Consider the following 21,066-nt stretch of genomic DNA (forward strand, 5'->3'; position numbering starts at 1 on the left):
CAATGCAGCATCCTCAGGGTGCTGCCACAAGGAGCAAAGCCACTGAGCTGGGCTTCCCCAGCACCCACCTCCCAGGTAAAGCCATTAATTCCCCAATTGATGATAATGCTGAAGAGCCTGGGTACCAGGGAATCATAGAATCATAGAATCCCAGGTTGGGAGGGATCTCAAGGATCAGCTGGTCCAACCTTTCCAGGCAAAGCATGACCTAGACTGAATGCCCCAGCATCCTGTCCACCCAGAGATCAACAGTGCCCAACGCTGGGGAGTCACCACTTCCCTGGGGAAGTTACTGCAGTGGCTGATTGTTCTCATGGTGAAAAATTCCTCTTGTGCCCAGTTGGAATCTCCCCAGCAGTAACTTGTGCCCATCATCTCTTGTCTTCTCCATGTAACTCCTTGTAAAAAGGTCACCCCTGAGCCTTATCTTCTCCAGGATGAACAAGCTCAGCTCTCTCAGCCTTTCCTCACACGGCTGCCCAGTGCTTGAGTCACCTTTGTGCCCTTCTCTGGACCCTCTCCAGCCCATCTACATCTTTTTATAAAGCAGGGACCAAAACCACATACAATGTTCCATGGAAAACTTCATTGCTGCCAAAGCATAACCAGGTCCCTTCCTCCTTTTGCATACTTCCCAGGCAGCAAACCACCAGCATTAATATCATAACGCTGATGTCAGAGATACCCCAAGGGCTGGAGCACCTCTGCTATGGAGACAGGCTGAGAGAGCTGGGCTTGTTCAGCCTGGAGAAGAGAAGGCTCCAGGGAGACCTTAGAGCAGCTTCCAGTGCCTAAAGGGGTGAAAAAGAAAGCTGGAGAGGGGCTTTTGACAAAGGCCTGTAGGGACAGGACAAGGGGAAATGGCTTTAACTTGACAGAGGGGAGACTGAGATGAGCTCTTAGGCAGAAGTTGTTCCCTGTGAGGGTGCTGAGGCCCTGGCACAGGTTGCCCAGAGAAGCTGTGGCTGCCCCATCCCTGGCAGTGTTCAAGGCCAGGTTGGATGGGGCCTGGAGCAACCTGGTCTAGTGGAAGGTGTCCCTGCCTGTGTCAGGGTGTTGGAACTGGATGAACTTTAAGGGCCCTTGAACCAAAACCAGTCTGTGATTCTGTAATTCTATGAAAACAGGGCTCATGTTGGCATTTTCCCCCACTCCTTAGGTCAGAGATGGCCCAGGTCAGTCTCTAATGGGGCAGGAGCAGCTTGCACATGGCCCAGTGCGCTCAGTGCATGGTTTGACTCTTGAAATCTCCACCTGGGTGTTCTAATTCCCATTCTGACTGTCAGATGTGGTTCGTTCACATTCACACACACACACCATGAGCAGCAACCTAGGACCTTTCTCCACAGCCCCATCAGTGCAAGGAGCTTCTGTAGGACTGGGAAAAAAATGAAGAAGTAATTATAAAGGATGATAAGGATGAAGCCCAGTTTGGGTTGGATCCTGGGCACATAGCTGGGGGATGGAAGCTTCTCCATAGCCAAGCCCATCCTCCTCCTCACCCCATGCCTTCCCTTCTCCAGCCCAGGGCAACCACCCGTGTATCCTCTTCCAGAGACACACCAGGACAGCAGAGCCCCAGAGGTGGCAACATCAACATTTATTGGAAAAGGGCATTAAGATGGTATGTTTGAAAATACCAATGGCCCTTTTACCTGCCTGCTCCTCCCCTGCTCTTGGCTACACATGGAAACGCCACAGTGCTCCAAAATACAGAGATGGAAACGCACACATGCACCGGAACTGCCAACTGCATAGAAATATACTTTGTCATCTATACACACACAAGTATCTAAACTAAACGTGATGTACAAACAGGTCACTTACACCATGGGCGGGGGGGGGGGGGGGGCATTTACAGGTGGAGTTTGGGTCCCAAAACATGGAGGGGACATGGTGAGACATGCTGGGGGGTGCAGCCAGCCAGGAGGTGATGCTCCTGGCCCTGCTGCAGGATCCCACAGAGTGGACAAGAAAGAAGCGTTGGGAGTGGAGGGACAGGAGGGTGCCGTGCAGGGATAACCCAGGACAGCTCCCAGGGCAGAGGCCAGGGGTATTTTCTGCCCCTCAGGACAATGGGCACCCCAAGATGTGCCCTGTGGTTCTCTTCCTTCAGATTGAGCAAACCATTTTCCCACCTTCTTTGTGGTTTGAAGAGGTTTGGGGGTGTTTTTTCCGCACTGACACAAGTTTGGGGGTTGCTTTGCCTATTGTGTTTGGTTAAAAGATGGGAACAGCCACAGGAGCAAACACTTCCTCCCCAAGCAGCCAGCTTCGTGTTCCTGCTGTGTGTCCCAAAACCTGCCCCAGCCAAAACTCAGGCTTCTGCAGGACCAGCTATGACAGAGAGAGGAAAAAGGGCTCAGGAACAGGGGACAGAGACACACTGGGACATGGAGGAGAAGCAGCAGCAAGGGGAGAGCCTTGGGCACTGGACAGGGCTGGCACAGGCAGTGCTGTGATCCAGCCTAGAGACCGAAATAAACCCTGGTTTTTTTCCTGTCCTCTTAAGCTAGATCATTTCCTAAACCCAGATTAAAGAACGATCACACAAACAAGCAGTGACCTCGGGGCAATCGTGAACTGTATCTGCCACTGAGGAAAGGAAAGGGGATGGTAATGTGTAATTACAGCTTAAAACAACAGCCTGAAGCTCTGCAGCGAGGTGGTAGAGAAACAGGTTGTGGCTGAAGAAACCAAGCAGCTGTGTTTACCTGAGTCCCCCCACCACATGCGGAAGCAGCTCCCACATCTCCAGCTTTAGATCCGTGTCTCTTCATGTGGCAAAGGCAGAAGCAGTGAGTTCAGCCAGAGCGGAAAGTGATGCCCGAGCTGGCAGGAAAGACCCCCCCCCAGACTGCAAAGCGTGCCCAAGCTCACCTTAGTGCACTGACATTTGACAGCAAGACAGACCCTGTGAGTGACTAATACCCCCAAAATGACCTCCCCTCCCCATCTTTACCATCTTCACCTTCCACTTTTGGCTTGGTAGGATGCAGAATTTTCAACCACGTGTGTCAAAGCAAAACTCTCAAGCCTGGAGCCTCATCTGCCCCCAGCCCAAATCCAGTTAATCCAGCTCTATCCTATTGCACAGCAAGAGGCATGATGCAGGGCCTGGAGGGTGGACCCTCTAAAGTCCCTCTTATCACAGCTATTTCTTACAGCACTGGGGTGTCTGTGTGATCATGGCTCAGGTGATTGAAGACTGGGCTTTGTCAAAGTGTTCTGCTAATAAAAATAATTCAGCAATTCTTCCAGACAGGAATCCCAAAACTGGGAAAACCCAACCCAAAAATAGGAAAACAGAGGGTAATGTGTTTAATATGCCCCAGCATGATGGCTGCTCCTGCCTTGTGTCACTGCCCCAGGTCCCCCCGTCCCACTGGCTCCTCAGGTGCAGCCTGGCTGTGACCAGGGCAAGGGACATGGCTCACGTGGATTTTGCCAAAAGGAAAAAAAAGGAAAAAAGTGGGTTTTCCCAAAGAAATTGTGTTTTCAGGTGACCTGGGACCAGCCAGGCTGCTGTGCGGCCTCACACCCCAATGAGACAATTGCCATCCTCGTGCTGCACCAGGCAACCCCTTTGTCCAGGGCTTCAGAGCACAGTGAGGTACCCAGGGGAATGACGCATGCGCCTAAGGGAAGGTCCAGACTCACAGACCAGGAGCTGGATGCAGAGACTGAATCTCCTCTAGCAACCTCACTCAGGCACCATCTCAGGCAGGTTTTGGTTTTGTGGCACCCCTGACTCGGGCACGCTGCACCCCAGCCCTGCTCCTGCCTTCCACAGTCTCCCACCCTCCAGCTTCAGCGTTGCCCCTTGCCAGGGGCTCTCGACATGGCCAACAGATGATGTGGGGAGGGATTCCCCAGAGAACAGGTTTGCTTTATGCCAGGAAGATGCACATGAACAACGTGCTCTGCTCGGAGCCAGAGCATCTCCTCTCCCCTTCCCGAAAACAGAAACCAGCGATGGAGGTCACAGCGAATACCCACCTCCCCGCGCTGCTGTGCCTCCTGCACCACCAACTGCCGGGAAACATGGACACAATAAAGTACGGGAGACGGGTCTGTGGTGCCAACGAATCTGAGGGGTGGCCTCAGTGTCCGTGTCCCCACCCGTCCTGCAGGAGGATGTGCTCCCCGCAGGGTCAGCAGTCTCTGCCCGAGAGGTCCTTTGGTGCGAGCTGTGCAGCGGTGGCTCTGCCCTACCAGCGGGGCCACCTTCAGTACACGCACAGGTCTGGGAACTTCATCTCGTACACCGGGATGGAGTGGTTTTGGGGCTGGCCATAGGCAGCTGTGATGGTGCCGGAGGGACTTGGTGGTGGCCTGAAACACAAGAGGTGGAAGGAGGTGGTTTATAGAGAGGTTTGGTGAGGAAGCAAAGCTTGTGCAGATAATGTGCATTCCTGCAGCATTGCAGACCTCCACAGCACCACCATAGCAGAAGGGAATTGAGGCAAACAAACCAAAGGCTGCTCCAGCAGCCCTTGTCCCCTCTTGCCAACCCCAGGCTAGCACCCTTCCCCAGCACATAAGCCTCCTTGATAAGGGACACAGGTAACTCCCATTGCCTCAAAGCCAGTGCTGGCTGTGTGGTCAAGACCCCTCACACTTGGCCCAGCATCCTCGGCTGTCACCCCAACTCACCGTATGGTGATCTCAAAGATCTGGTTCAGTTTGCTCTGCAGCAGCGTCGCCTATAACACAGACACAGAGGCCCCATTAGTGCAGCTGTACCCAGGTACCACAGTAACGCAAACTGGACAAACACCCCAGTCATGGCCTGGCAAAATGCAGAGCCACATTGCCACTGTCCTCTGCCAAGCAGAGGAGCCACAGGCGCAGCGTGCCCTGGTCCCCACTCACCCGAGCACCACAGTGGGCAGCGATCTCCTCGAACGGGGCTTTCTGGAATTTCTCCACCACCTGCCGCCTCCGCTCCCGCTCCTGCTCCTCCACAGCAACGCTGTCTACTGAAGCAGAGGGGAGATGGCTCCCAGCTGCTCCTCACCCACAAGGATCACCCATCCCCACCTCCCCAGCAGACAGCATGGATCTGGGCATCACTGGAAAGCCAAGGAGAGGGTCTCCAGGATGTGGCTTTGGGACCAGTCTCTCCCAAGGACACCACCAGGGCCAGGCAGAGCAATGAGGTTGCCAGGCTGACCTGCAGCCCGGGTGCAATTCTGCCAAGGGGACTCATCCATGTGTGGCATGCATGCACAGATGGGGGGTGATGGTACCCATATACACACACACACCACGCCAGCTTCCACCTTCCCTTATCACCTTGGTTCCCCCCCTTACCTATTGCCTTCTTTAGCGTCTCATATGTGATTTCTTCTGCTGGTGCTCTCTAAAGCAAGGGGAGAAGCAGATGAGGTTCAACACACAGCACAGGACACTGTTTTGGGATCACAGCAACCCAGAACCAGTGTCCCAGGCTATATTCTTGCACCAAAAGAGTCTATCCTTAAAGACCAGGGATCTCTTTCCTGGCAAGCTGTGCTTTAAAGTGTTTTTTTCAGGCTGGACTAGCCAGGCCTTACACCTCACTGACAGCTCCTGTTGCTAAGAAATATGCAAGGAAATATAAAAGGAAAATAAATTTGCCACCCAAGTAGCAGTGGATAACCCTTCCTGCCACACAGCACCGCTTGCAGGCTGGGATCTGTCGGTACCTGGAGGGAGCATCAGGGAGAGTTGGGTTTTTTCCGACACCATTCGCTGCCAGACAGGCCAGGGCTGTTATGGGCTCCTGTACTGGCAGCCAGAGGAGCAATTACCATATGCAGCCAAATGACGAATTAGAGAGGGCTTAACCTCATGCTGCCAGGCTGCTGAAAGCAGAGTGCTGAAGGGATAAGGCAGCCTCTGCAGCTCTGGTGTAACACGGTACCTGCTCTCGCTCAGGACTGTTCCTCGACTCCACCTCCACCTGCAGGGAAATGGTCTCACCAATGCTCTTCCTCTTGGACAAGCGATCTTCATCTGGGGAGGAAGAGAAAGGGCAGAAGAGCTAATTGCAGCCTCTCCATGGCCAGCAGGGTGAGCACGGGCAGCCCCCAGAAAATACAGCCTCACATCTCCTCCCCAGGGTATCCATCCATGTAAGCCATTCACACAAATTTATCCAAACCAGCAGGATTGAGGAGTGAGCCAGGCCCAGCAGGGCTCATGGCTCCTTCTGCCCAGCCAGCTGTGAATGTCCCAACCCCAGGAAGTTTAATGAACCACTTTGTGCCTCAGTTTCCCCACAGCTGCATCTTTGAGCACCAAAAAACAACAGGGCCAGGTGTAGGACAAGAACTTTACATCCCTGTAACTGTGCAGAGCAAGGGACCAGTTTCATCCTTTCCCATTTCTCCAGGATGCCCCAGGGTGCTGCATACCTGTCAGCTGGGGAACATAGGGTGTGCTGAGCCGGTCTGAGTTGTAGCCACTGCCTCCCAGCACCTCACTGATCTTGCTCTGCCAGAAGAAGACCTCTGGGCCCAGGCGGTCAAGGCTCTTGCTCAACCTATGGAGATAGAGAATAAACAATGAAGATGGCAGCATCTCTCCTGCTAGGAGACAGTGCCAGCAGGGTTTCTAGTCCCTTTGGGTCAGGAACAGAGAGCTCTCATGGTTTTGCTTAGCTCCAGCACAGTCAAATACACCACACCATTTCTGCACACACCAGCACAAAGCCAGAGGCCCTGCAGGGCTCTCAGCCAACCACTAAAGATACAGACCACAGGGAGGACCACCCTGACATTGGGAATGTCTCAAGAGAGCAGTGATGCTTACTGGGGACAGTGTCTCTGTAAGGGGCCTCACCACTGGGGAAGAAGGTATTTTCAAGGCTCTTACCTGGGTCTCTCCACAAACACATCTTCAGGGAGTAGATAGGGAGCTTCCTTCTGCCGCATCTCGATGACCTGCAGAAGACAAGCAAGGAGCCAAGCTCAAACCAAGGGGTGGCCTGTAGAGTCAATGCCAGAGCTGCTGCAGACAAGGCTGCAGCCCTGTCCCCGACCCTCCCTCGCACCTCATGGATGTGCTGGCAGAAGGTGGGCACGGTGGTGAGCTGGCTGATGAGGTTCAGGTAAGCCGCACCGAGGGCAAAGAGTGCACAGCGGTTGTATGCTGTCAAGTTATCCTCGTTGATCTGAGCAATCTCCTGCAGCAGAGACACAGTCCCATGATGAGATACAGATGAACAGGGTCCCAGCACCGTCCCCATCTGCCTCGTGGCATCACCTGCCCTGCACACATCCCAGTTTTTGGAGCTTGAGTTCTGCAGCATTTCAGAGGCTGGCAAGGTGACTGAGGTTTCTCCTCAGTGTGTTGGATTGATCCATGGTAGGAGACACAGCAGATGAGGTGCTTCCTCAGAGACCCCAGCTCCAAAACAATCTCCTCCCACAGGCTCCCTTCTTCCCATCACATCCCAGCCTGCCCACCCCAACAGTGCCAAGTGCCAGCAGCACACCCAGCTCCCCTACCCACCTGCACTGCCAGCACCAAGCGGATGAGGTCCACCATGACCTCCTCGTTAGCCAGCTCGATGCTAATGAGCATCAGCATGCTGTAAAGAGCCTCATAGTGAGCCTGCACGTTGCTCTCCTCCTTGCAGATCAGGTAGATGTGCCGGTAGAGCTGCTGGCCATGCTGTGGAGACATGGATGGATGTGGTCAGCCCCTGAGCATCCCCTGTGAGCAACACTGCCATCAACACAGAGCAAGAAGAGCAGCAGGGCCCAGCAAAGAAGCTTCCATCCATGCAGGAAGGAGCAGAGCTCCTCTGGTCACCAAGATGTGACCATCAGGTGGCATTTTACCATCTGATGCTGGACCCTGATGGGGAAGAGCCACCAGGAGGTCCAAGAGCAGAGCCCAGGGCAGACACAGAGCACTCACAGCACCACAGCCAGGGAAAGGAGGCCTCTGCTGCAGAAGCATTAGAGAAATGCTCAGACCACAGCAGAAAAATAAAAGCCAAAACACGCTGCTTGACAGCAAGACATGGGACAGAGCAGGGCACACACTGGCACAAGGGAAACTCAGCTCTGTAACAGTTTTTGGTTTGGGGGCTGTATTGCTGCTCCCCAGTGTGTGCAAGGAAATAAACTGATCCCACCTTGCCTAGATGAGCTCCAGAGAGTTTTGCTGGAAGTGTTTTAAGGAGGCAGTGGGAGGAATAAAGTCAGGCAACTTTGAAAGCTACTTGCTAATAGCTTTTGGGATACCAGCACATCCTGGGGTACTCATTCCTTGGGGCAAAGAGCTGATTTAGGAGTCTAGAAAGGCCCACACGTGAAGCACTGATAGAGATTGAATCCCACTGGCTTTTCCCAGGAACATCCCCAGGTTTAGAGGCATCACAGTACTCCAAAGACTCAGTGTAACTTGGGGAAACAGAGGCACAGTCCTCGGCCTGGTCTGCACAAGGACAGCTTGACCCAGACCCTGACACTACCTTCTTCATGAAGACAGTATCCTGGCGTGAGCACTTGTCCACTTTCAGCTTCAGAACTGAGATGTCGCTGATGGTGCTGCAAGAAAAGGCCAAGGGAAAGGAAAACCTCAGACACCGGAGGGAAAAGGCACAGTTCCTGCATCCCTACAGAGCTGCTGGTCAGGAATGAGCTGTATGGGAGGAACTGTTAAAAAGCCAACGGTGTCTTTTAAAACTCATCCGAGCAATTCATATATTCGGGAGTACTGAGCCAAATCACCACAGGATTTCAAGGCAGTGGCACTCAGGAACACAAAGGCAAGTTGACAAGGAAGTGTGCAAGCAAAGCAGGTTAGCAGAACCACAGCAAAACCCATAGAGATGTTTCCATCTGGGATTACAGTCATCTTCTTCCAAGGTAACACAGCATGGACAACATGAGTGCCCAGCAGGCCTATCCATGGCAATGCAATGCAGCCATTGCACCAGCACAACCTCCTGGGACCACTAACTAACCAGCTGCTTTCAGCAGCGTGGTTTCACTGAGCCTGGGCACAGTCTCTCACATATGGGCACACCTCACCCATATGGCTCTTAGACCACTAATGTGCAGTATTAAACCATCCCAGAACTGGTACCAGACTTAGTAATAATCCTGCCAGTGCTCCCAGCCCAGCAGATCTCCTCCCAAGCCTGCTCTGCAGGGTCTGCAGGTCCCAGCCTTGCTGAGGGGTCCCCAGGACATACCTGATGGTAGAGAACTTCTGCCGGTTTCCATGGCGATCGATGAAGCTGATGAGGATCTCAAGGACAAAGAGGCGGATCTCAGCATCCTCCATGAGGGCTGCAGAGAGCAGCCTGTCCAGGAAAACGCTGGGAAGTGCCGTGAGCATGTTACTGCACTGGAAGCCCACAGAGACCTGCAAGCATCAAAGATAAATGGTGGCAACGTGACAGTGTCACTTCAGAAGGTTACCTTCTTCCAGTTTAAATCCACTCCCCCTTGTTCTATCCCTCCAGGTCCTTGCAAAAAGTCCCTCTCTGCTGCCATGCCAGCAGCTGAGAACCCACAGGTCTTGTGAGGGAGGGATGCACCTGCAGGGCTAGTGACAGATTCATACCTGCAGGAGGGATTTTAGGAGCATTATCTGTGTCAGCCGATTCCGGTTCTCCCTGCCATGGAGAGAGGAAAGAAATGGTAAATCCAAATGAAAACAAGACAACTCTCCTTTCATGCAAGGATGGAAAAGCCTCAGAAAGGGCAGAACCAGTTTCCCAAGAGTCACCACCACAAAGAGCTGTGCTGTAAAGGGTCTCTAGCAGATGAGCTCCATATTTAACAGCCAGCAAAATACTGCCAATGAAATGAATTCCAAAGTACACATCCTGCTACAGGCATCAGAAACAAGGCAGCACTCGCATCTCCAGGCAGGCACGAGCTGAGCTCAGGATGATGACCTGAGATCTGGATGTCCCCATCCCACAGTGACTCCTAAGGAACACCAGGCACTGGTTTTGAACAGGCTCCTCACTTTAAAGCAGCTGCAAATTGGTGAGGTGAAGTCCAAACTCTCCTGTCCATGGAGGTACCCCTATTCCTTGCTCCCATCTTGCTTCTTATGAACCACACTTCTGCTTCAGCAGCATGGAGTGGGTTATGCAAAAAAGAGAAAATCTTGAATTCTGTACTGCCTGAACTCAGTCTTTCCTGACCCTGGGGGAGCTCCCAAGGGATTTCCAGCCTGCCCCACAACACACTGCTTGTGCTGCCTATCCCTGCTTTGGGACTGAGCTACACCACAAACAGCAGCATCCCTGTAAGCTGAGCTGAAGGCTGCCCCTCCTCTGCCAACTCCTGGTTCACACGCAGAACAAGCACCATCCTTCACACAGTGTCAGATGAGATTTAAGAGCTCTCCTGGAGGAAGCTCATGAGCTGACAAAGGAGCAGTGAGAAACAGCCTGGCACAGCCAGCCTGGTGCTGAGAAGTGACTGCCACCCTGGGGCTATGAGCCAAATTCTGCTCCTGCAGCAAGGAAAGCTGCCCTGGCTGAATGACACCCAGCACCTACTGTGTCTCCCACCGTGCGAATCGGGACTGAATGCAGGAGTCAGGAATTACCTCCATGTGAGTAAGGAGCAGAGCGTGTCTCCTATCAGCCAGCAAAGTCTCTCTCCCATCAGAGACAAGTGGGAAGAGCCTGACCATACTTAGAAGATAAATATAGCATGAAAATCTGTTTGCTCCTTACCTACATGTTTCAGTGCTGATACCCTTGCTCCAAATAGCTCCCACGTTCCTACACTTCTTAAGCAATTCTGTTGTTTGGGTGTTTTCCCTTCCTTCTCTTCTCCACCGCCGGGTATAAATATCACCTCCCGCTCAGTGCTAATAAAAGCTCTGAGGCAGCTCAAAGGGGCCACACACCAGTGGTTGGAGGCAGGGATGAGCAGCTGGTCCCATAAACCCATACTCAAGCTTCTCAAAAGCCACAGGCAACCCTCACTCACCAGCAGCTACCCCACTGCCCTGAGACATCTGAAGTCACTCCCCTGAATGTTATTTTCAGTTCCTGGCTAGTTCTGGGTGACACACCAGGATGGAGCTCCCAACAGCAGGTACCTGAAGGAATGCAGAGTTCATGCAGCATAACTGCCTGCAGACATCTTTCCCCCTTGATGCTCTGGTGTTTCAAGGGGCATCTGTCATCATATTCGCAGCAGACAGCAAAGCATTTGGAACAGGGATCGCATGTTGCTCAGCTTCCCTTGCTCAGTTTCCCCTCAGGGAAGCTCTCAATGCTTGGCCTTTCCAATAACATGCCTAAATCCCACTCTGTCCCCAAAGACCATCTCAGTTTCAGGAGCTCCCCAGCACTTTTAGTAATGTGCTTAAGGCTCTAACAGAACAGTGGCAGGAAAAGCATGGCAAGGGGTAGAATAAGAAAAGAAGAAGGCATCTGTTCTCACCCAGCTTTGCCAGCCTCAATGGACTGCTGTGTGGAGGGTAGTGGCACCTTGTTCATGATGAAGACCATCACCTCAGACTGCTGGTAGGTGGGCAGTGTGCTGGCGAAGGACCCTGTGGGGACAAGAGCAAGCTGGCAATGTGTGATGCACAACCCACCATCCCCAGGAGGATGCAGTGCCATGGGGTCTGCCTGCCTGCCCTGCTCCAAGCCAGCTGCCGGACCCTGTAGCCAGACTGGGATAGGAAAAGGCTTGCCTGGATCTGGCACTCGCAGGCAGATTTACCTTCAGGGTGATTCAAGCCCCATCAAAACACCTCACAGATGTGGCAGCCCCAGGCTGAGGCAGGGTGAGGCTGTGAGATGCCAACCCCTGCCTTTGCCCTTTCCTTTTTGGGGTGCATCCCCATCCTCAGCAGCTGCAGCAAACTGACACCTGCTCTCTTTCCCTCCTCTCCCTCTCTTCCTCGGGGTCTCCTACCCACGGAGAAACAGGACTCTGGCCGCACACAGCAGCTCTGCTGGGGATGACCAGGGTTGCAATGCCACCTGCTGATAACACACCACCACGCTTGCAGCACACCACAGAGAAATCTGATTTCCATCACCTCTTTTAGCAGGAGAGGGACTTTGGTTCTCCGCAGATAATCCTGCAGATACTCAAGGCAGAAACCTACCACACGGGGGGCCACCCACCAGCACCTTCATGGGGCACTGCAGGACACCCACCTATGGTTTTAATGACGGCCTCCTGGAACATCCTCTCCTCATGCTCTTTGATGATCTTGGTGCTGACACCGGCACCGCAGTCATAGCTTCCCGTCAGTGCATAGTCAATGCTGAGCCTTAGCTGCCTCAGCAGGGTGTTAAACACCTCCAGCACCGTAGGACCTGTGGTGGTGAGAGGGAAAGGACAATGGAGCAGCACCCAAGGAGAGCAGCAGTTTTCCCCATGGAGATGGAGGTTGTTTCCCCGAGGACAGCATGGTTTATGGATCCCAACACCCCATAAGCAGGTTGAAAAACAGTTTGGCCACACACACGGTGTCTTCTAATCCCCACCAGCTTCCTTGGTCAAGACAAGAGAGAAATGCCCTCCGGGATATTCACAGCAAGCCCTGAAAACCCCTTTTCCTCATCACAAAGGCTGGCATTGCAGCCAGCCCTCTAGGTTTAGGTCACTGCATGTGGGCATGGGTGCTGCTCTCAGAAGCCCTGAAATGGCACTGAACAGATCCCCAGCATTCCTGGATGTTCCAGGATACCCCATTACCAGCTCACACCTGGGAGCACTCCAGAACCCAGCCCAAACCTCTGGCACCCCTTCACAATTCCCATTGCAAGAAAAGGGTGAAGAGGTGGATGGAGAGGTTAAAATTTATCCACTTACCAACAGATCCGGAGGCTGCGATCACCGCTGCCTCTGAAAGGACCTCCACGATGCCCGCCCGCACAGTGGCTGCGCTCTTGCTGTTGGCATCCAGGTGTCCCAGGAGCTGCTGGATCACGAGGTGGGAATGCTGTGGCTGGAAAGAGGGTGTGAATGTCAGCATGGGTGCTGCATGCACGAGGTGACAGCTTGTTTCTGTAACCCTCAGAGCTATCAGGGATGGATCCTGCATATGCACCCAGCTGCACCAAGTCCCTGCCTGGCTCTTTCCAAGACAGCTCCAGATGCAAAATGAGAGGAAGCTGCTGGAAGCAGCCTGTTTTACATAACTGAGCAAGAGCCTGGAGCAAGTTGCACAGGAAAAAACATCTGAAGAGCTGTACAGATCTAAGGAAATTGTGACAATTAACCCCAGGGAATTCAGAGAGAACGGACTTGCTTTTTGCACATCTATACTTCAAGTTATCGTGACCCTACACCTCCAGTATGCATTAACAGGATTTTATAAAATCTAGTAGCAGTGTAAAGGGGTTTAGGCAGTTTACATTAAAAACAAGAAACAAGAACAGGTGGTGGTGATCTACTTTTCACTGTAAGAGTTCTCCAAGCAGAGCCATGGCTTGGCTGAACTCAAAAGTGAAGCAAACTCACAAAGGTATGAAGTAGAACAGCAGGTCTGGGGCATCCTCAGCAGAGTGGGAGAAGGGTGGGAGGCAGCACCATGCCCTACAGCACACAGGGACTCATGCAAACAGAGCTGCATTGAGATCCATGTGAAAGAAGAAAGGATGGACATTTTCCTATGTCTTTGGGATTTACCTAAACTGTATTTCCGCAGTGAGAAGGAATCATAGAATTACAGAATCACAGAATGCTTTGGGTTGGACGGGACCTTAAAGCTCATCCAGTTCCAACCCTCTGGAATGGGCAGGGTCACCTTCCACTAGACCAGGCTGCTCCAAGCCCCATCCAACCTGACCTTGAACACTGCCAGGGATGGGGCAGCCACAGCTTCTTAGGGCAACCTGTGCCAGGGCCTCACCACCCTCACAGGGAAGAGCTTCTTCCTAGTACCTAATCTAAATCTATCCTCTTTCACCTTAAATCCATTCCCCCTTGTCCTATCAAGAGGAAGAGCCTGGCAGGGTCTGTCTCTGATCATCCCCAGGTCTAAGGACAGGGATGCTGGGCTGCAGGCACCGTAACAATGCCTGGTTTGCCTGGGGCACATTTCACCCCTGACAGCCCCTCTCCTTTTCTGCAGGGATTTGGAGCTCAGATTGATTTACATAGCAGTGATCTGAAAGGCAGCTTTCCATTGGAGCCCAACTGCTTCCTCTGGAGTGTTTCACAGCATGTCAGTAGCCTGTCTGATTCAGTAGGGCTTTGCTTTCCACTGAAAGAGAGGGAATTGCTTCTGGGATTTAGATAAAAGCTCCATGAGTAGTATCCCACACCACACACAGCCGGCACACAGACAAGCTAACACCTACCAGCCACTTCCCTGCACACCCACGGGGCCCCCAGCCCACACTGCCATCCACATGGACTCTCCCTGTCTCCAGCCCACTTTGGGGCACGCTCAGTGAGCACTCAAGGCACTGCCAGGATGCGGCAATGCAGTGGCAGCTGCTCTGACTCAGCCCAGTCGTGGTGGCACATGCAAGCACTCCCAAGCATGCACGTGTGTCCCCAGCCAGAGTCCTGCCAGCTTCCTACCTGGATTGAATACATGATGATCCTGAAGCAGCACGTGGCAAAGATCTTCGGCTCCCAGAGTGAGTGGTTATCCAGGTGGCTGGAGAAGAGATGGAAATGGAGGGAAAAATAACTGTCAGTCCCCCAGAGCCTGCAGGGGTGCAAAGCAAGCACCAGGGATGGCCAGAAGCAGCAAGGATCTAACACTGCAGCAGAGGGCAAGTACACAAACTCCTTGCTGGAGTGACTTTTCTCAGCAACAGCTATCTATCCCATGCCATCTTCTTCACTACATCCAAAAGTGAGAGCTCGGCCTGGAATGCAGTCCCCATCTCCACTACCATGCTGAGGGGAGTCAGAGGAGTCCATTCCTTCAGCCTAGCTCTGGCCTGCATTGGCTGTTTCCCCGTGCCTCAGTTTCCCTTATGCATGACTTACATGAGGACAGGCTTGATGGCGTTCTTGATGTTGCCGTACGCCGCTCGGCCCAGCAGCTCCCGCAGGCACCTCTCCGCCAGCTCCGTAGGACTCTCCTTCTCCTTCTCCGTGGCTTGCAGCGGGGAGGGGGAGCGGCTGTGAAAGCAGAGGAGGGCGATGAGAGCGGTGCTGGGTTTGAGGCAGCGGTGGGGGAGAACAGACACAGAACCTGGCCAGGGAGGGTTGGAGCAAAATGGCCGTGGCATCTGCCTGCATCCCACGCAGCACAGGGCTGTGGGCTACCCCTCGCACAGCCCGCAGCCACCCCGCAGCAGCCACATGTCACCCTGCCAGGCAGATGGGGTACCTCCATCCCAGCAGAGCCCAGTGATAAAGCGCTGCTGGAATGGAGCCAGACCAGAGAGCAGCATGGTGCACAGATTGCAGAGGCGGAGGATGTGCCAGTATGGCCCTGCTTGCAGCACCAGGCTGTGCCAGGCAGCAGAGATAGCCCCCGCATCCCTGGGACCGGGAGGATGATCACAGTGCTCAGTGCTGGAGCAGGAAAGGATCTTATCAGTGAGGATGCAGGACATAACGTCCTCCCAGGGTGGACACATCTTCCCAGGGGAGGAAGAGCAAAGCAGTCACAGCCGGGCACAAATCACCCTGAAAATGCACACCCCAGAGAAGATCCATCCCCTTTTTCCACACTCGACCTTGCTTGGCATCATACAAACACCATGAATGCTTTTATCAACATGATGCTTCTGTTTACAAGAAAAAAGGAAAAGGCATCTGGCCAGAAATCAGCTTCTCAAGGCTGATACATCTCTCTTAACCTTCAAAAGGAAAACCTCAGGAAGAATTCATACGTACTTCTCTGCTCTTCACTTCTCAGCTAAGTGACTCCCCATCAAACACACAGCTGGTGGCAAGCACACAACCAGCGCAGGGTTATGCCAGAAGAATGGAGGGTCAGCGAGCAAAGACACATTTCAGTTTCTGAAATCCCTCTTGTCTGGCTTTAAAATAGATCTTCGGTAGCATTTAAGCAGGAATCCCTCACAAAGGTCAGCCCACTGAAAGGGCAGCTCAGAGCCTTCGCAAACAGCATCCCCTAACTGCAGGGATGGAACAGAGAGACCATGGTGTCCTGCAGCGGTAAAGACAGCAATAACCCTCACAGCACTGGGTGACATGCAGAGCTCCTGCTACCTGCCATGTCCTTCACCGAGGTACTCAAAGGGTTTCCCCTCTGGCCACTCACTGCATTTGTCATGAGCTGCAAGCACAAATCAGCCTGCAATACCTCTGCCCTGCAAAACCTTGCTGAAAAGGACCCTGAAAACTGCTGGCAGAGCAAGTGGATCAATGTGGCATCAAGTTCTCACCTTTCAGACTCCTCCACGTGCTGTAAGTTGAAGAGCAGAGAGGGCACAATTTTGTCCATGTGCTGTGGGTCCCAGATGTTAGCTTGGAGCTCATCATTCACTGTCTTTCTCACCACTCCTTGTAGGCCTTTAATGCCAGACATCCGGATCCTGAGGAGCAAATTTACACCAAAATGCCACATATCTACACAATATACATTATTTCACATTTAAATACACCGTTGAAAATGTGCAAGAACTTGGAGAGAAGATACTGATTTATGTGTTACCAGAGGGATTCATGCAGGTGATGCCCTAGTTCCCAGCTGCAGGCATAGTATACCCCAGGGCAGTCCTCCTGCCTCACATCCCCCAGAGATGTGGCTTCCCACAGCCCAACATACGTGAGCAAGAAAGGCTCTGAACCAGCCAAAATCACCCTGGCAGCAGCAGCCAGCTCCATCAATCATCTTTCCCAGGAGACCCCTGGGCTGCATCACCAGCAGCATGATGAGCAGGTTGAGGGAGGGGATTCTGCCCCTCTGCTCTGCTTTGGTGAGACACCCCCTCCTCACCCTTGCAGTACTGTGTCCAGCTCTGGGCTACCAACATCCGTCCAGTAAGGATATGGAGCTGTAGAAGTGAGTCCAGAGGAGGCCACAAAGATGCCTCAAAGGTTGTAGAGAGGCTCAGAGAGCTGAGCTCTCTCCAGGGAGACCTTAGAGCAGCTTCCAGTGTCTAAAGAGGCCAAAGAGACACCCAGGTAGGGGCTTTTGACAAAGGCTTGTAGGGACAGGACAAGGCAGAATGCATTTAAACTGAGAGAGGGGAGATTGAGATGAGCTCTTAGGCAGAAGTTCTTCCCTGTGAGGGTACTGAGGCCCTGGCACAGGGTGCCCAGAGAAGCTGTGGCTGCCCCATCCCTGGCAGTGTTCAAGGGCAGGTTGGACAGGGCTTGGAGCAACCTGGTCTGGTGAAAGGTGTCCCTGCTCATGGTAGGGGATTGGAACTGGATGAGCTTTAAGGTCCTGTCCAACCCAAAACATTCTATGATTTCCCCTATTCCCAGCAGCTGTAGAGCTGAGCTGCACCCACAAGGATTCCGGATGCTAAGGATGGTGCTCTTTAACACCTGTGTCCTTTCTGGGTCTAAAGATCTTATCTCTGCTCTAGTCAATAAAGTCATCAATTAAAATTTCCCTAGGCAGCAGGATTCCCAGGTCTGAAACCAAACCCTCAGCACCCACTCAATGCCCAAGAAACATAGCATGTCCTGATCTGCAGAAATAAATGCATTAAATAACCTTCTCTGAGGTCTCCCTAATGTATTTTTCAGATCTAATCAAGGCGATAATCTGACTGACACACAATTCTCCAGAAAGGAGCTTCGAGCAGGACCAAGAGCCCAAGAAAGCAGCGTGCTCCTTTTTAATTACAGGAGCTGCAGATTTTCTCTCTTCCAGTCTCCAATGCAATTTAGCCAGCATCACTGGTGCCCTGAAGGTCAAGTGAGAATAATGAGCCTTCTGCATTATTTCCTTATTAAGAAGGAAAAACCCCAAACCTGTCAGTCTGCAGTGTTAAAAAGAGGCAAGCCTGGCCCTTGGAGACAAGCTGCTATGAGAAGTGGCAAACCTCAAGGGTTCATCCCTCTGCAAAGCAACCAGTCCCTGGTGCAGTAGCTCTGGGAACAGCAGCAACACAATGTGCTGGTCTCTACTTAAAACCAGTCTGTGGCAGCAGTGGCCTCCTGCCCAGAGCTTCCTGGTGGGAGCCACAGGTTCTATGCTATTTGTGCCTCATGGGGCCGTTTCTGCATCTTTTTAAATACACCACCAACAGGCCTGGCCTTGGCAGCAGTAAACAACATTAATCTGTCTGCTTTAGTCATAATTAATCCCTCTGGGGTATGCTTCCCATCACAGCAAAGCAAATCAGTCCTCAACGCTGTCTAGAGAGATGAAGCCACCTTTAAATGTGGAAAAAACCAGACCACATGGCTGCAGGAGGCAGTTTTTGAGTGAGCATTCATTCTGTTAAGAGCAGGAGTCTCTTCCCATCATCACCATCATCATCATCCTTCCTTTTGGGGCCAGGATAACTTCTTTACCTCCTAATCTGAGTTCCTAGCTGTCCACAGGCCATGATCTCAGAGCAAAGATGATGAATGCTTAAAGATGCATTGAGGCAGTCTTGTAATGGGCAGATTCCAGGGGTTACCTGCTCATATTTTGCCCAAAGAAAATAAGCTGGAAGCCTAAGGGCATGTTTGTTCTGTCACTGGCTGTGGTCAGATCGAGCATGGCTGCTGTGCTATCAGGACATTTGCAAGTGAAAATCAACTTCTCTCACACCATGTCCTGGTCTGCAGCAGCAGTGTGACCAGCAGATTAAAGGGAGAGGATTCTCTTCCTCTCCTCTACTCTGGTGAGACTCTTCCTGCAGTCCTGCATCCAGCTCTGGAGCTCCAACATAAGAAGGATGTGGAGCAGTTGGAGAGAGACCTTGAAGCAGCTTCTATTGCCTAAAAAGGCTGGTAAGAAAGCTGAAGAGTGACTTTTGTCAAAGGCCTGTAGGGACAGGACAAGGGGGAATGGCTTTAACCTGACAGAGGGGAGATTTACATGAGATCTTAGGAAGACGTGAGGGTGGTAAGGCCCTGGCACAGGCTGCCCAGGGAATCTGTGGCTGCCCCATCCCTGGCAGTGTTCAAGGTCTGGTTGGATGGGGCCTGGAGTAACCTGGTCTAGTGGAAGGTGTCCCTGCCTGTGGCAGAGGGTTGGAACTGGATGAGCTTTAAAGTTCCTTCAAACCCAAACCATTCTAGGACTCTGTATTCCCACATAGCAACAGAGGCTGGATATGTGCTGCACCATGATTTCTAGGCTCCTGTTTCATCCTCCCATACAGTCAGCAGTGTTTAATACTTAGTAAATAAGGAAGGATAGAGAACAGCAGCCTAAGTGCACCCAACTCTAGGGAATCACTGTGCATCTCCATGACAGCACAAAGCAGTCAATCCCTGCAGCCTGCACTAAGCTTGTCCCCAAAAGCAGGTGCTTCTCCAGGAAAGGCAGAGGCTGGGAGCATAGGAAACCCTCCAGGATATGCTCACAGAGCCAGCAGGACCAGGGACACCCTGCTCACAGCACTCACTTTGTCCGGATGTCCAGGTCATCATGGCTGGAGTGGCACATCTCACTGAAGCGGGAGACGAAGAAGTCATAGCTGCGGTGATAAGATGGAGTGTCCTCTTCTATGTTGGCAAACTTCACAAACTGAGTGAGAAGAAAAAGGAGGTCATCCCTTAGGGCATGCCAACAAAAATACTTTTCCAATTCCTCTCCAAACCACCTTTGTGGGCTTCACTGCAGCAGCTTGGTGTGTGCTGATGGATAACAAATCTGGCTGCCCAGCTGCACCTAGGTACACAGGGTCCCCACGTGGGAGGTGTCCCCAAGTGTCACCATAGAGCCCCACTGACCTCCAGCAGTACCCAGGCCCAACCAAACATCACTGCAAACCTCAGCTGCCCCCGTAAAGGGCATTTAGAAGTGCAACAAGGCTCTGAGTTAGGGATCCTTAATACGCATCATGCACTAGTAACAGGAGAAAAATTTGCCCGCAGCTTCTTTTCATCCTTCCAGATGGCAATAAAACCCAGCCAACACTTCCCAAACACTGCTGCAGGGGTGAAAACAACCTTGGAAGTGCCAGTGGATAAACCAACCGTGAGCAGGTTCTTAACCACATCCCAGATCTCGCCCGCAGCACCAAACAGCACAAGGTCCCATTGCTCCTTTCCAGTATATCCCTGCCAAGAGGTGCGGAGCTTGCCAGAAATACCAGCTGACCAACAGATCTGGCTGCTAAGCTTTCAGGGAAAGAATTTAGGAGGAAGAAAGGACAAACATGTTTGCAAGCTTTCTTCTTAATTCCCTAACTTACTCATAGCCAGGAAAGCCCTTTGCAATGGGAGCAGGGTCTCCAGGCAGCACCCACATCCTTCTGCCAAGGAACAAGCTTCATGAGAGATTGAAGAGGTGCCACTTCTGTGGCATACAGCCACAGAAGAGAGGTGAAAAGTGACTTCATGTGGGTCCTGATGGTAGAGCTGGGCAAGATGGGCATCATATGATACACAAAGAATTAGGTCTCTAAAGTCCAGTAGCCTAAGATAACTCTCAGGAATACCATTATCCTAATAAAAGCAAAGTATCCCCCATGTCAGTGGGGTTGGAACTGGATGAGCTTTAAGGTCACTTCCAACCCAAACCATTCTGTGATTCTATGATTCTATAACTGCTGGGTCCCTCTTCCAGCTAGGAGACCCAGCCTATTTCCAAGGGGTTACCTGTCCACCTGGCACTTCTTAGGGTGCTCAGCACCCTCTGGACATGCCATGCTGCCCAGGAGCTCCTTCTTTACCCCAACCCTACCCGCAGGTTTTTCTCACTTCTTGCTCTCTGCATTTGCTGGCATCCAGCCCCACCAGGAGAGTAGCAGGCAAATGGCCCACCAGTGCCCCTCCACAGCTGGCAAAGCCAGCCCAGCATCCCAGTGCATCACACAGACACTGATTATCATGCACCCACTGTGCCAGGCTATTAATAATGTCAGCTGCAAGGGCTGGCTCTGCGCAAGCAAAGGAGCTGCTGAGCCCCGCCAGGAACTGTTCCCAGGGCACAGGGACTGGCTCCAACTGATAAACTCTTCTTACTCACCAGAAAAATGCAGGGCTGTTATATAAGAAACCTCTCTATCAGGCA

At 52.4% G+C, this 21,066-nt stretch overlaps 1 protein-coding gene across 3 annotated transcripts in view; it reads right to left on the reverse strand.

Annotated features, from left to right (window-relative positions):
- Positions 1–1,581: 1,581 nt before the first annotated feature.
- Positions 1,582–21,066, reverse strand: part of EFR3B (EFR3 homolog B) — a 40,274-nt gene continuing 20,789 nt past the window's right edge. For 2 of the 3 annotated variants that reach the window (XM_034061069.1, XM_034061068.1), the window contains exons 5-23: positions 19,454–19,575; positions 16,319–16,468; positions 14,946–15,080; positions 14,529–14,607; positions 12,810–12,945; positions 12,149–12,310; positions 11,421–11,532; positions 9,571–9,622; positions 9,197–9,369; positions 8,471–8,546; positions 7,501–7,662; positions 7,040–7,171; positions 6,862–6,929; positions 6,402–6,529; positions 5,909–6,000; positions 5,317–5,365; positions 4,876–4,982; positions 4,657–4,706; positions 1,582–4,335 (exon numbers count right to left, since the gene is read on the reverse strand). In XM_034061069.1, coding sequence (XP_033916960.1) covers positions 4,230–4,335; positions 4,657–4,706; positions 4,876–4,982; positions 5,317–5,365; positions 5,909–6,000; positions 6,402–6,529; positions 6,862–6,929; positions 7,040–7,171; positions 7,501–7,662; positions 8,471–8,546; positions 9,197–9,369; positions 9,571–9,622; positions 11,421–11,532; positions 12,149–12,310; positions 12,810–12,945; positions 14,529–14,607; positions 14,946–15,080; positions 16,319–16,468; positions 19,454–19,575 — 2,091 coding nt within the window. In that variant the 3' untranslated portion in view covers positions 1,582–4,229. The remainder of the gene's footprint in view (positions 4,336–4,656; positions 4,707–4,875; positions 4,983–5,316; positions 5,366–5,908; positions 6,001–6,401; positions 6,530–6,861; positions 6,930–7,039; positions 7,172–7,500; positions 7,663–8,470; positions 8,547–9,196; positions 9,370–9,570; positions 9,623–11,420; positions 11,533–12,148; positions 12,311–12,809; positions 12,946–14,528; positions 14,608–14,945; positions 15,081–16,318; positions 16,469–19,453; positions 19,576–21,066) is intronic. The other variant, XM_031046671.2, reaches the window with a different exon arrangement.

Source organism: Melopsittacus undulatus, chromosome 3 (genome assembly GCF_012275295.1).
Source record: "Melopsittacus undulatus isolate bMelUnd1 chromosome 3, bMelUnd1.mat.Z, whole genome shotgun sequence".
Lineage (NCBI taxonomy): Eukaryota > Metazoa > Chordata > Aves > Psittaciformes > Psittaculidae > Melopsittacus > Melopsittacus undulatus.